Raw genomic sequence first — 15,799 nt, 5'->3', positions numbered from 1 at the left:
TGGAGTGGGACCAAGGGGTATTTTCAGTGATATCTGTCTTTCTCTCCTTTCAGTATTCAAGGAGAAGCCTAAACATCCCCCCAGCAGGGCCCAATCCTTGAGCTATGCCTTGGCGTCCCCTGATGCTTCGTACTTAAGTGCCATCGTCCGGCTCTTCAAAAACCTCAACTTTGTGCTGCTTGTCATCACCTATGGTAAGGTGCAGATGTGTGCAGAGTGCCTTTGAACTGGGAATGCAAGAGGAGATGCTGTGAGGAATGCAAGAGGCCTGATGTGTCTCTGTCTTACTCTTTCCAAATCTCAAATATGCATGTAAAACTGTCGTCAAGAACAAGCTGTTTGCTGCAGGTTCTAGAAAACCTTTCCTTCCCAACACAGGTTCTCTGACCAATGTCTCCTGGTCCTCCAAGTCTCATCTTATTACCAGCTTTGTAAAGCAGTGTTAGGTGCTCTTTCCTCTCTTATTGTGTTGTTCCTTGTACATCTTCACACTTACCATTTTTAAAAAAACCATTTCCAGGTCTGTTTCCCATTAGACTATGAACTATGTGAGCATGGGATTTATGTCTTTTCATTTTTATAGTTCCTCAGAAGTGGCTGTCCTTGTGGCTGAATGAATGAATGAGTGCAGGCTTGAGTCTTTCCACACAAACCACTCCTATTCCAATCCTCCTTCACCTTGTCTCCTTTTTTATCTGAATGCTTTCTCTTTCATTTCATTTTCTTGTCTTTTGGCAAGATACTTTTGATCTTTATGATGGTGCTTTGCCATCATATATTTGATCTTTATGATGCTTGCCTTTCCAACATAGTGTTTTCTATATCTTCTTCCCAACCTTTGATAAGAATTTTGGACCAGACAGACAAGGGCAAAGACAGTTTCTTGGCTTTCCATGAAAGAGTGCCTGTCCTCTAGATGAACTCTCTCTATTAATTTTGGCATTCTTAGTTCAAGCAGTTACAGATCTGCCCAACTGTACTGCTATCCAGTCTACATTTCACCATTTAATCCACTGGTTAAAATTTGATTAAAATCAAGAGTAAACAGGTGTGTAACATCCTCAGTAACCAGATAAGAAAAAAAAAAAGAGAGAGATTTGACATGACTTGTTCTTAGTGAAACATCAGTTGGCCACAATTTCATATTTTCTATAGGTTCACAAACCACATTAGCATTTACTCTAATTTACTATGTGCTAAGTGCTTTTCATGTATGATTCTGTTTAACTCCTGCCAACCCACGTGAAGAAGGGACTATAATTGTCACCATTTAACAGATGAGAAAACTGATACTTCGAGATTAGGTAACTTGCCCAAGGTAACACAGCTGTTAAATGGCAGAGCCAGAATTCAAATACATGTTTGTCTTACTCCAAAGTCTGCCCTCTTAGTGGGGAGTTACTTAATTTTGTGATTGCCTGGAATCCCTTCTAGACTTGTGCTAGGAATTCATTTTAGGTTTATGCCATTTATCTCAGTTAAAGTGTTTATCTGTGGAGGCATGGATATAGTAGATAGGCACAGCAGGGAGGCACACCTAAATTTTCTAGGCACACAAAGTGGTCAGTGGCTTGTCCCTGGACTATCTCTAGATGAAAAAATTAGTCTTCAGGGTCTCAGTTCTCCATTTCCTATTCCTCCCAGTTTCTCAGTTCTCTCTGAGCATGTCTTTGCAGTCATCCACAATATAAAGACAATGTGTCCAGCACTTAGAAATGTCCAACTCAGTAAGTTGTGAGTTGCCCGTTATTGGGAGGTATTTGTGCATAGGCATGACCAACCATTTGGTAGAGATATTGAGGGGAATCTCAGGCTGTGGATGGGTAGTGATACCAGATGACCTCTGGGCCCTTCTAGACTTAGGACTTCAAGATGCTAAGAACTTTCTTATTTTCCCCCCTAGAGTTAAAAAATCTTGAGTACATTGACCTTTGACAACCATAAAGTTTGTTTTATCTGACATAGGGTAGTTTGAGGCCTATCTTGGGATTCTAGGGTGGATGAGTGCTTGATAAGTACTTTCTGAGGATGAGAAGGGTGATGGTAGTGATAACTGGGCAACAGTCACATCCAGAGGCTGTGGTCTTTAGTGCACAGTTGATGCAGGGCCAGGTTGCTGACCCATGAAAGCAAGAGACAAAAGGAAAATGTACCAGAGTGAGGCTGCTCCTCATCATTGAAGGGCTTGGCTCTGCGTCATGCTGTGGGGAGTAAAGCAACTCCTTTCTCCCCCGCTTTGTGTGGTTGGCTGCTTATATGGCCTCTAATCTGGCAGAATGACCAGAGTCCTGTACTTCTGAGCAATCTTCCTTATCTATTTCGTTAAATGATAACACACGAAGTAAACAGAGTAGCATTCCTGAAATGGTGGAATTAAGACCCTTAGAAAATCTGCTCCTCCACAAACGCATTGAGAACACTGGCAACAATGGTAAAAATCAACTTTTTCAGAACCAAGGTTGCCAAAGTCTGAGAGCGTTTATTAAAGAAAAAATGCTTAATATTGGTAAGGACAGTGAGCTTTGTATTTTAACTTACCTATTCTGATCCCCATCTCCCAGCCTCTGGGGTAGCCTTGAAAACCAGCAACCTTGTGATCTGCAGCCACCAGAGAGAGAGAAACAGGTTTGGAGCTCCCCAAAAGCCCCAGTCCCAGAGAATTGTCACTATTTGACCTGCTTCTGAGATTGCTCAGTGGGCAAACTTATTTCTAGGGAATTTGTTGAAAATGATCAGCAACTGTTTAACATTACTGCTGCCTGAGGTGATTATAACAGTTGGGGCAAAGAAGAAGCTGGCCAAAACACTTGAAAGGAAAATCTGGAGAAGGAGACATCCATAGGGGGCTTTGAAAGGTTCCAACACATTCCTGGGGATATGGACAGCCACATGCATGTTCATACCTGCTTAAGAAAGGCCTGAGAAGGCTCTGCACTCTCACCTCTGCCTGACCTTGAGATTCCATACAAGCAGGAAGTGAAGGCTAGGGTAGATTTGTCAACTACCTGCCTGAGCATTGAAGGCCTGACACATACACACACACACACAGTTCTTTGACAAAGGGTGGGAGACTTACTAATTCAAGGCATTTAAGGAAATCTCTGTCCAATCTTTAGCTTACCACTCAGCTGACTGAGCAGAAACTTCAGTGGCTGTATACAACAGAGACTATAGAATCAGTCCAGGAAAGTTACTAAGCAAACAGCAACAACAATAACAAATCCTAGGAAGGGAGAGGAATCTGATTTCCAGGGTTGCCATATTATATTGTTTAAGACATTCAGTTGTTTAATTTTTTACACAAAAATTGTGAGACATACAAAGGAAAGATGGCATGTGGGGGGGGGGGGGGCGGAAAGCAGTTAATAGAAACCATTTCTGAGGAAGCCCAGACTTACTTGACAAAGATTTTAGATGAATTATTTAAATGTGTACATATTACTAAAGGAACCCATATCTAAAGAATTTTTTTAAAGTATGAAAATGATGTTTCACAAAGTAAAATATCAATAAAGAGAAAAAATTATTTAAAAGAGAGAGAGTCAAATAGAGATTCTGAAGTTGAAAAGTACAATAACTGAAATGAAAATTTCAATTTCAACTGCAGAAGAAAGAATCACTGAACTTGAAGACAGGTCAAATGTGATTATCCCATCTGAAGAACAGAAAGGAAAAAGAATGAAGAAAAATAAATAGAGCCTCAGAGATCTGTGGGATATCTCCAGGTACCCATATATGTATAATGGGAGTCCCAGAAGGAGAGAAGAGAGCTAAGGGGTGGAAGTAAATTGGCAGTTAATTTGAGATAGCACTAAACTAGAAAAATATTTCACTTCTGAGCCTCTGGAAGCATTTGCCTCTGTTGTGTATAGAATTTACTAGTATTTATCTCAAAGGCCTGGGACTAGCCAAGGGAGACAGAGTTAAATTAATATGGATGTTTGTACACAATGTCATTGTAGTCAGCAAAACACATAACTATTTCTATGGTAGAGAATTAGGCTTGGTACAGGCCTCTTTGCCAAGAAGGCAGTTATTCTTAGGTTTAATCTCAGATGTGAAAAAAAAATGTTATTGATCCACTGTGTGTCTGTACCATGTTAAGCCCTTAACATGTATTATCTTATTTAATCTTCAAAAGAAACCCATAGTATGGGTCCTTTGGTATTTCATTTTATACATGAGGAAACTGAGGCTCTGAGAGGTTCATTTCCTCACCCACAGTAGGACACCTAGCAAGTAAAAGAGCTTAGATTTAAGCTTTTGTCTGTCTAAAGTCAAAGCCCATTTTCCCAGTCACTGCACTATTTTGCCTCCCATGTAGAAAGGAACCACTTGGAGACAGGGTTTAATGTCCTTGCCCCATTTGCCTGAGTTTTCCCATATTTCCTAGGGGAATATGCCCTTTCTCAGATTCACTTCTCAGACCAGTTGTCCAGGGAGTGGTTTCTTCCAAGGTGATAATATGGAGTTGTAGGGGCATAGAAGTAGAATCTATCACATGCTGACCAGCAATCTTAAATTTGGGGGTGTTAGAGTCTCAGTATCGTGTGTCTCTCCAAGGCTTACAAGTCATAGAAAGGCAGTGCTTGGCACTCAGTCTACCTCAGAATCTCTGCTTTCTTTTTCTCATTGTCTTGGCTCCAAATTAAAAAAAAAAATTTCTCTGTATATTCAATTAGATGTTCTCCCCAGAACTTCCCAAACATCCACATCACACTTTTCCATCCTTGCAACAGTTTCAGCTTCAGGTTGGGCTTTGAAGAGGAAATTGGTTCATACTTTTTATATTGTACATATTTTGTATTCTCAATTGTATCCACTGAAGAGCACTTAAAAGACATTCAAGTAGATAGCATTTTTTTTTTTTAAAGATTTATTTATTTAATTCCCCCCCCTCCCCTGGTTGTCTGTTCTTGGTGTCTATTTGCTGCGTCTTGTTTCTTTGTCCACTTCTGTTGTCGTCAGCGGCACGGGAAGTGTGGGCGGCGCCATTCCTGGGCAGGCTGCTCTTTCTTTTCACGCTGGGCGGCTTTCCTCACGGGCGCACTCCTTGCGCGTGGGGCTCCCCCACGCGGGGGACACCCTTGCGTGGCACGGCACTCCTTGCGCACATCAGCGCTGCGCATGGCCAGCTCCACACGGGTCAAGGAGGCCCGGGGTTTGAACCGCGGACCTCCCATATGGTAGACGGACGCCCTAACCACTGGGCCAAAGTCCGTTTCCTAGATAGCATTTTAAGAGCACATTTGCTGAGAGGGAGTAGGCAAGTCTTGCAGTAGGAGACTTGAATGCTGGACCAGCAAGGCAGAGTTGGCACATAAGGAATAGGAGATCTGAATTTTTAAAAAACTATTTACTTTATTTATCCCCCAGAGAGCACTTGCTCTCTGCTCTGTGTCCATTTGCTGTGTGATTGTCTTCTCTTTAGGAGGCACCAGGGACCAAACCTGGGACCTCCCATGTGGGAGAGAGGTGCTCAGTCACCTGATCCACCCCAGCTCTCTGCTTTCTTGTGTCTGTCATTGTCTTTCCTCTTTGTGTCTCCTTGTTGCATCAGCTTGCCATGCTTGCTCATTGCGCCAGCTAGCTGTCTTGCTCTTCCTCCCCAGGAGGCACCAGGAACCAAACCTGAACCTCTTATGTGGTAGGTGGGAGCTCAGTTGCTTGAGTCACATCCACTTCCCAGAGGTCTGCGTTTTGATATCAGTCCTGTCATTCACTGAGAGTACCACCTTGTGACCATCCTTCTCTCTAATACCCACCCACGCCAGAAAATAGTAGTAACCTTTGCTTCCCTTTGGAGAATTCTGAATGAAAGTGAAAGCATTTAAGGCAAGCAAGAATAAAGATTCTAACTATACACAACCAAATTGCTATTATATTGATAAGCTATTGCTTATTTCCAACAGTCTTTCTTTGATCTGAACTAGATTTTACCAAGTAGGGAGTAGCTCTCCTGCAGCAGGTGGTACATCCAATATTTCATTGTGGTAGTTCTCCAAGCTGCTGAGTCAGCTGCCCAGAGCCAGGTGCAGTATGCAGTTGACAGCTCTGGAGGAAATCCAGGATCCAAATGTTGTTGGCTCTTCCCTCTAGCCTTCTGGAACACCCTTAGAGGTAGAGCTGAGAGATAAAGAACTTGAAATGTTTTTGGTGAAGGCATGGCCCATGCAATATTGGGGGCATATTTGTATTTAAAAATTTCTTGTTGTTTATCTGAAGTTCAAATTTAACTGGGCATGCCAGTTTGGTTTTTGTTTTTCTAACTCTGGCAACCCTGCTTAGTGGTGAGGAGGTACAGTAGTTGTGTTGGTCCATGTTGCTGCTGAAATATCATAGGGATAAGAAACTTTCTCCTCTTCTAATAAAATAACCTCACTACAAATCACTGCACTCACTGCTAACACCAACTACGGTACAATTCAAACGCAGAGTTGGGCCTCCACAGGTCCCTAAACCTGCCCTTACTTCAGATGCTGACTGTAGGTTTGGGGTTCCCAGGCCACTCACATTCCTGACCAACTGGCTACAAGTTTGGGGGTTCCTATCACCCCCTCAGTTTTGATAATTCTCTAGAACGACTCACAGAACTCAAAGTGCTGTATTTATAACAATTTTATTATAGGGAAAAAGACAGAAATAAGAGGAGATGTACAGGGTGAGGTCTGGGAGGGTCTCAAACACAAGCTTCTGTGCCCTCTCCATGCCGTGTCACCCTCTCGGCACATCCATGTTTATTATCAATCTTGGAAGCTCTCTCGAGTGCCCAAGCGTTTTTATTGGGGTCTGATTACATAAGCCTGATTAATGGGATTAGTGCCCATGTGGTTAAGGTCCCTCTGAAGCTTCCCTCCCGGAGGTTGGGGAGGTTGGGGAGGTTGGGCTGATGTGATGTGGCTCAAAGCCCCAGCCTTGCATCATCTCCTTAGCATAAAGAATTCAAGTGTGCTCTGGGATCCACCATAAATAACAAAGGATACCCATCTCTCAGGAAATTCCAGAGATTTAGAGGATATCTCCCAGAAACTGGGGACAAAGATCAGCCAAGTTCTTTATTATATGCTGCCTTCTCCTGGCTAGGTAATGCAGGACCTCTGAGCTGTAATTAAATTCTGAACTTAGGTCAAGGAATATCTAGGGGCAGGGTAATTGTTGGGGTGAGGTGGGATTTCCTTTGACTGCCTTCTCCTTGTGTTTCTAAGTCTTGTCTTCACATGGCGTCCTCTAATGTCTTTTCATCAATCTTGTGACAACTGCCATGTTAGAAAGAATTGTTGGATAGGTTCCTCAAATGCCCTCGAAGGGAATACTTTTTCCACATTCCACAACCCCCACCCCTCTGCCTTGCCTCAGATGCCAGTGAGGACAGGCAGTTGAGAGCCTCAATTCCTGTGTCTTGAGGTTCACCTTCCTTTGGGGTCCCAGGTGTGTTAACATTGCCATGCCTACATGGGCCTTGGGAGGGGGCTTTGTGCCACCACTAATGTTCTGGCTTAAGAGTGGGTATAAAATTCTTGTGATTTCTGGGAGCTTTGCTGAAGTCAGGATGGCCGTTGAAATCAAGCATTTCAAGGACAAAATGAGAATGAATTTAGCAACAGTGTTTCTAGGTTTGGGAAACACAGGGATTCTATCGCTGATGGTAGAATCCCTTGGGTGCTTGGTTGAATGTGTGTATAGATTTCCCTGCTTCTCTTATAGAAATTCTCTTATGAAGTGGTGCCCGGGAATCTGCTTTTTAAGTATTCCAAGCGATTCCCATTTGCATCCATGTTGAGACCCTCTACAGCAGGTGTGTTGTAGGTCATTTCTGTGGTCCCGAAGCCTCCTTCTATCCTGGCTGCCTCAATTGTAATCACTGCCTAGAAGCCTAGCCTGGTCTTTGATCATTCCTATTTGCAAGGCCATTTGTTCCCTAGCAAATTTCAGAAATCCTTGGGTTTTTGTTAAAAATGGAGATTTCTGAGCCCCCTTATTTTGATTCAGTGGGGGGAAGGTGGGAGCTTAGGCAGGATTCTACATTTTTAAACTCTAAAGACTTCTAATGCTGGTGTTCATTGGACCACAATTTGAAAAAACTGGTCTTGAAAGAGGAGAGAAAGAGGCTCATGTCCTTTGTGCCTTCCCAAAGCCTACCTCAGTGACTGGTACTTCTCCAGGGTGACCAGGCCTTTCAGGGGAGACGTTTTCTCGCAGGAGCATGGCCCTGACCTGGGACAGCCATATCTATTTGTATTTCTGCCCTTCTCCGTGGGTCCCTGAACCCCTTGGTTTGGGCAGTGGAGGGGATGTTGCAGCCCTGTCTGGCAACCTTTGACAATGTGGGGAGGGATATCTAGACTAAAGAAACCAGATATAAGCTCCCAGTTCCTCTGGGGTTGGGCTGTAGAAACAACTGGAAAGATGGAAGCCTTCTAGGGTGAAGCCCTGCTCCCTGCACCCCCTCCCCCATGTGTGCGCACACACATGTATAACACACACCCTTCCCCTGCCTCATCCTCTGTCCTGGCTCAGAACAGGTTGTTTCCTGTCTTGCTGGGAGTGGGGAATGGCTATTCGTCAACCATTAGTCAGACTCAGCCAGTGCCCCTCAAACTTGAGCAAGTATCAGAATCACCTAGAAAGCTTTCGGGTCCCACTCCCTGAGTTTCTGCTTCCAAGGGTCTGGGGTGGGGCCGTGAATCTGCATTTCTACTAAGTGCCCAGGTGGTGCTGATAGTCCCTGGACCACACTCTGAAAACTCTTTCTCCAAACCATGGAGCCCCCAGAAAAATCTGTTGGGTTAGATAGTGTGAGTCAGCCTGCTCAGGGTGCTGTTCCTCTCTGACTTTTCAGGGTCGTGACAGCCCTGCAGTTTGAGTGTTTTCTGCCCTCAGCTCCTTCTGGACAATTTCCCTTTTGCTTCCTGTGGATTCTGCTGCCCTTTAGTGATTTCCTCCTTTGTTCACCCCACTCTGAGAGTAGTCCTTCCCCTGGAAGCTGAGAGCGTAACTTGGAGCATACCTTGCCTGTTGCAGGCTCAGGCTAGGACAAGAAGCTAAGAGAGGACCAGAGGGCAGGAAGAGGGGGAGGGCACGATTTTCTTCCTTCTCCCTGCCCACACCCACCTCCTGCTGGTGCAGGGCTCTGGGTTCTGGGCTTCGAGGTTCTTGGCTCATGTCGCAGAAAAGAATTTAAGGACACACCATAGGGTAGGCAAGGGAATAGAGTTTATTAAGAAAGAAGAGTACACAGTCCTAGACACAGATGTGGGTGTGCTGCAGGGTGTGACCCACGCATGGGGCTCTAGGTTCGGCCTTTTTAGACTTTTCCTGCTCCCCCTTCATAATGTTGGGCAGGGGCCTTAGCAGCTTGCTGTTATGATGGTTGCCTTACAATCCCCGCTTGTTAGCTCTTAGGGGCCCAATGAGGAGGCCTTTTTTGGGGTTATCTGGGCTTCTCTTTGACCCTGGAAAGAGTTCCAAATGGGATCTTGTGGCCAGAGTCTCAGGATCTTTCCAGCAGCCTTCCCCTCAGGAAGTAGTAAGGTCTCATGGCCGTGTGGTCTGCCGGCCTTGCTGTCTGCTGGGTCTGCAGCTGTGACCCAAGTCTTCCCTTGCCCTGCCTCACTCCCTTTTCAGGAATGTGTCCCCTTAGAGGTCCTCTAGACTCAGGAATGGAATGTCCAAGTGCTTGAGTGTCTGGTATGAGTGAAAGTGGGTCAGGTGTACTTTCTGAGTTAAGATGTTGCTGGGAACACAATGTCATGACCATCAGCCTGGCTATTAGGATGTTTGGTGAGAATTCTGGGTTTGTTGACCCACCATGGCCGGTGCCACTCAAGGAACTGCATTGAAATCAGCCTTGTTGCATCTCCAATGTGATCTGCTGGGAGTGGCTGGGACACTAGGGAATTGTTCACTGACCTGAGTTTGGAAATCTTTGATTTGTGAATCAGTTTTATGAGGATGTATAATAAGAAGGGTTAAGATCGAGGACTCTGAAGCTACAAGGTTTGAATTCAAGTCACTTACTACATGTGTGATTGTGAGAATGGTAAAACATTTTTCCCATTTTGCCTGAGAAATTGATCTTCACTCCATTTTGTAGCTGGTTTCTCTGGGGACCAGATAAAGGGGGTATGTCAACTCTATTTAGTCAAAACTGCTTATGATAAAAATGACCTCAGATGATGTAGTAGTTTGATAGAGTTACAAATTCCAAAAATAGATATTGGATTATGTTTATAATCTGGTCTGTACCTGGGCATGATTAAGTTATGATTAGGCCATGTCATTAGGGCATTGAGTCCCTACCCCTTGGTGGGGCGGGACTCACAGATAAAAGGCATGGCGAAGGACAGAGTTGGAGGGGTTTTTGATGTTGGAGTTTTGATGTTGGAGTTTGATGCTGAAGCCTTAAGCTGGAGCCCCAGGAATTAAGCCCACAGAGGAAAGAGAAGCAAGCCCTGAGAAGAGAGGAACCCTGAACCTAGGAAGAAGTAAGAGCCTAGAAGGGAGGAACCCAGGAAGCCTGAACCCTCACAGACATCGGCAGCCATATTGTTCCAACACATGAAAATAGACTTTGGTGAGGGAAGTAACCTATGCTTATGGCCTGGTATCTGTAAGCTCCTACCCCAAATAAATACCCTTTATAAAAACCAACCAATTTCTGGTACTTCACATCAGCACCCCTTTGGCTGACTAATATAGGTGGGTTAACTGTCTGGACTGGGAGACCTTCGAACACCTGACAGGAAGCCATTCTTTGCCCTTCCCTGAGTACGGCGACTCCTTTCTTTGCCCTGTCCTTTGTGGGTCCCTGGAAGCTGTGCCTATGGTGTTGTTTCAAGCACTACTGGCTCCTAGGAGGCATTAAGCAGGGGTCTCCTTGCCCCTGAGCCATCAACCTGGGCGCCAAAGAGAATAGTTCCTGAGGGCTTTGTGGACTGCTGTATGAGCTGGTTCCCCTGAGGAGGAAAGTGAGGAGGAAGGCCTGAGGCTGCCCTGCTGGTAGGTCATGTGTCCTGCCCTCTCCTTGCGTCTCTAAGTCTTGTTTTCACTTGGCGTCCTTTAATGTCTTTTCATCAATGTTATAATAACTGCCATGTTGAAAAAGAATTGTTGGAAAGCTTCCTCACTTGGAAAGGAGCCCTGCTAAGTGACACTAATGTCCAGAATGGCTGTGCTGGCATGTTCAGTTACAACTAGGAAGACCCTGTGTGGACACTGCAGAGTGAATTCTGGCAAGTTTTTACCTTGATGCCTATTTTCTCACCTCTAAAATGGGGGTGACTATTACTGGCATTCAAGGGTGTTTTGGGGCGGATTGTAAGGTGCTTTATTGTTGATGGTACACTGGGAGGCGAGGGAGTCCTTTAACCTTTGGGTCAGTTCCATGTACGCTTTAGCTACTAACTCACTGTGTGGTTTTGGACAAATTGACCTCATTATGCAAGTGAAGGGAATCCCTCTGGGTTCTTGACCAGAGGAGATGAACTGGAGTCCACATCAGGATGGTCATGAGAGAAAGCAGGTGTATTAATGCTGGTGGAAGGACAGGAGAACTGGGTGTTTCAAATCGGCCTTCCCAGAACTAGGGGAACAGGCAATTTTATGGATTCAAACAGGGAAAGGTAGAGTGGTTACCACTGCAATAGCAAGCTCACAAGGGTAAGCCTAGTTTTTAAACAACCATCAACAAAGGTAAGTTCAGTCTAGAACTACCATCCCAATAGTAAGCATACACAAGTGCCAGTCTAGAGTGAGACCTGTTTAGAATGACTATCACAGTGGCAGGTCTAGGCTAAATCCAGCCAGTTTCAGTAATTTCAGATATTAAACTTTTGTTATTTTATAAAATAAAGGCATCTCTATGTGATGATTTTGTAATCTTTTTTTTTTTTTTTTTTTTAATTTAATGTCCACCTATCTTTTTTTTTTTTTTTTTTTAAAGATTTATTTATTTATTTAATTTCCCCCCCTCCCCTGGTTGTCTGTTCTTGGTATCTATTTGCTGCGTCTTGTTTCTTTGTCCGCTTCTGTTGTCGTCGGCGGCACGGGAAGTGTGGGCGGCACCATTCCTCGGCAGGCTGCTCTTTCTTTTCACGCTGGGCGGCTTTCCTCACGGGTGCACTCCTTGCGCGTGGGGCTCCCCTACGCGGGGGACACCCCTGTGTGGCACGGCACTCCCTGCGCGCATCAGCGCCGTGCATGGCCAGCTCCACACGGGTCAAGGAGGCCCGGGGTTTGAACCGCGGACCTCCCATATGGTAGACGGACGCCCTAACCACTGGGCCAAAGTCCGTTTCCCTGATTTTGTAATCTTAATTGTTAATTCTTAACCCTCAGTTACACAAGGACAGTTTTTGTTTTGTTTTGTTTTGAATTTGAAGGATTATTCTATATTTTTAGGTGATATCCTTACTACTTTTTTCCCCCACTCATTTATTGTGTACAACTTTTCAGAACATTCACAAATATATTCACAGTACAGTCATTTCCACAGTCAATTTTAGAACATTTTCATCACCTCTAGAAGAAACCCCCTATTTTTGGTGTTAAAGTCAGTGTAGCTTTGTATGTTCATACAAATGTCTCCTAATGAACAAGTGCAGGCTTGTTAGGTGTACTCTAGAAGTAGAATATACCTAGCAATATATATTAGTTGGGAAGTGGTTATGCCTATTATGGCACCTTGCATTTTCCCAAAGTGGCCACAATGATTTCTCCCATTGAAGGAGAGCAGAAATGGTCCATGGGCTTGTTGCTCAGCATGGCAGAATAGACAGACACATCAAACTAGGCTGGGAAGGAAAAGAGGCTCTATTGGCTGGTGGAGGACAGGAGATCTAATCAATCTCAAGTCTACCTCCCCACTAAGGGGTTCAACAAAGAAAATTAATCATAGACTTGACATTTCTTTCAAGGGATTGGGGAGTTTTTCTAGTTTTCTGCTGTGGTTAATATTTAAAATACATATTGTGCCTGGTGCCTCTATATTTCATGCTTAAAAGAATAGAGATATTGTCTTTAAATAGAAAGAGAAGTGCAAGGTATCATTAATGTTAAACTTGACAGAGCATTCCAAGTACATTATGTTCTGCTCTTGCTACAAATTTCCCCCAATCATACTTGAGCTATGCCATACCAACACTCCTTTTAAAATGTGTGACCTTGACATGTCTCCAATGAGAAAGTAGGGGCTGTGTCGCCCCTCCCTCTTGAATCAGGACAGGCTTGTGATGATGACAGAAGTGATGTTATGTGACTTTGAAGGCTTGGACATCAAAGGTGATACTGGTCCCACCTTGCTATCTTAGGACTCCTTGCTCTTGGAACCTGGCCACCATCCTATGAAGAGACCTCCAAGAAGTGCATGAAGAGGTCCAAATGGAAGGGAACTCAGGCCTTTGGCCCACAGCCAGAACCAGTTTACCACCCATGGGAGCCATCTTGGAAGTGACTCCCCCAACCCTGGCTAAGGTACTGCATAGAGCAGAGACTAGATGTGCTGTGGAGCCCTGCCCAGATAGCAGATTTGTGAGAGAATAAATGACTTCTGTTTTGAGCTATGAAAAAACTCAAACCCTATATCTGTTAGCTATGACCCTTCTTATCCCACCCTCTTTCCCTCCACTGCACCCTAACTCTAAGCAACCATTAATCTGCTTCTGTCTCTATAGATTTCCCTATTCTGGACTTTCATATGAGTGGAATTATATAGTAAATGGTCTTTTGTGACTGGCTTCTTTTACTTAGTGTAATGTTTTCAAGGTTCATCCAGGTTACAGCATATATCAATATTTCTTTCCTTTTTATGGCCAAATAATCTTCTACTGTATGTGTGAGAGTTTGACACTTTTTTGTGAATCCCAGAAAAGATCATGTTCTTAAACTAATCCATTCCTGTGGTGTGAGAACCTTTGATTGCATTAAGGGACCTTTGCTTAGATCATTTGATTAGATTGCTTTAAGGCTTTTGATTGGACTATGTCAGTGAGGCATGACCCAGGGTGGGTTTCACCCTATTGCTGGGGTCTTATATAAACTGAAAACTGAAAGTAGAAACACACAGAGAAAGACAGTTGCCATTTTGACCATGCCATGTGAGAGAGGACTTCAGGGACAGCAGAGATCAGCGCTATCCTCTTGCCATCTTGCCTCTTCATGTGGCAAGACTCCAGTATCTGCCAGCAGCTGATCTTTGGTGAGAAAGCATCTCTGATGGTGTATGTTTTTGGCCATTTCATGGCCTCAGAACTATAAGCTTTTACCCCAAATAAATTCCCTTTATAAAAGCCAACACATTTCTGGTGTATTGCATTGGCAGCCTTTGGCAAACTAAGACAGTATGGATATATTACATTTTGTTCATCCATTCCTTGGTTGATGGGCATTGGGTTTTTTACCACCTTTCGGCAATTATGAATAATACAGCTATTGACGCTGATGTATGAGGTTCTGTGTAGACATGTTTTCATTTCTCTTGGATATATCACAGGACTGGAATTGTTGGGTCATATGGTAATTCTGTTTAATGATTGGAGAAACTATCAGGCTGTTTTTCAGTCACTGGACCATTTTACATTCTGACTAGCAGTGTATGAGGGTTCCAATTTCTCCACATCCTTGCCAACCTAGTTGTTATATATCAGCCTTTTGATTCTAGTCATCTACTCAGTATGAAGTGATATTTCACTGTGGTTTTGATTTGCATTTCCCTGATGACTGATGATGTTGAGCATCTTTTCACATACTTATTGATCATTTGTATGTCTTCTTTGGAGAAATGTCTATTCAGATACTTTGCCCATTTTAAAAATTGGTTATTTGTCTTTTCATTATTGCACTGTAAGTGTTTTTAATATATTCTTACAATACAATCCCTTATCAGATAAATGATTGGCAATTTTCCCCCCATTCTATGGGTTGTCTTTTCATTTTCTTGGTGATGTCTTTTGAAGCATAACAGTTTTTAATTTTCATGAGGTCCAACTTACCTATTTTTCCTTTTGTTGCTTATGCTTTTGATATCACATCTAAGAGTCTGACAAATCCAAGGTTGTGAAGATTTACCGCTCTGTATTCTACTAAGAGTTTTATAGTTTTCATTCTTACATTTAGGTCTTTGATCCAGTTTGGGTTAATTTTTGTATATGGTGTGAGGTAAGGGTCTGACTTCATTAATTTTTTTTTTAACATTTCTTTTTTTATTCCCATCCCCTGCCCCTGTCCCTGCCCCCAAGATGGCTCCCTGGTCTGTTTGCTCATTGTCTGCTTGTCCTTTAGGAGGCACCGGGAACCTAACTCAGGACCTCCCATGTGGGAGGTGGGCACCCAATTGCTTGAGTCACATCTGTTCCTCCCAACTTCATTCTGTTTAAGTAGATACCCAGTTTTCCCAGCACTATTTGTTGATGAGATTAATCTTTTCCCATTTAGTGATCTTGGCAAACCTTGGTTAAAAATCAATTGACCATAGATAATATGGTTTATTTCTGGATTCTCAATTCTTTTCAGTTCATCTATATGCCTATCCTTGTGCCATTACCACACTGTCTTGATTACCATTGTTTTGTAGTAAGTTTTGAAACTGGGAAGTTTGACTCCTTTGCCTTCATTTTTCTTCAGGATTGTTTTGGATTTTCTGGGTCCCTTGCAAGTCCATATAAGTTTTAAAAGCAGCTTCAATTTATACAAAGATGTCAGCTGGGATTCTGATAGGTATGTCATTGAATCTGTAGATGAATTGAGGAATATTACTGTCTTAAAAATGTTAAGTCTCCTGATACATGAATATGGTATGCTTTTC

At 43.5% G+C, this 15,799-nt stretch overlaps 1 protein-coding gene across 2 annotated transcripts in view; it reads left to right on the top strand.

Moving 5' to 3' along the window:
* Positions 1 to 15,799, top strand: part of FLVCR2 (FLVCR choline and putative heme transporter 2) — a 64,865-nt gene that overhangs the window by 24,089 nt on the left and 24,977 nt on the right. For both annotated transcript variants that reach the window (XM_058293061.2, XM_058293062.2), the window contains exon 3: positions 54 to 194. In XM_058293061.2, the coding sequence (XP_058149044.1) occupies positions 54 to 194 (141 nt within the window). The remainder of the gene's footprint in view (positions 1 to 53; positions 195 to 15,799) is intronic.

The sequence above is a fragment of the Dasypus novemcinctus genome, chromosome 3 (assembly GCF_030445035.2).
Source record: "Dasypus novemcinctus isolate mDasNov1 chromosome 3, mDasNov1.1.hap2, whole genome shotgun sequence".
Classification (NCBI taxonomy): domain Eukaryota; kingdom Metazoa; phylum Chordata; class Mammalia; order Cingulata; family Dasypodidae; genus Dasypus; species Dasypus novemcinctus.
Note: the sequence above shows the minus strand (reverse complement) of the source record. Positions and strands in the feature narration are given on the sequence as shown.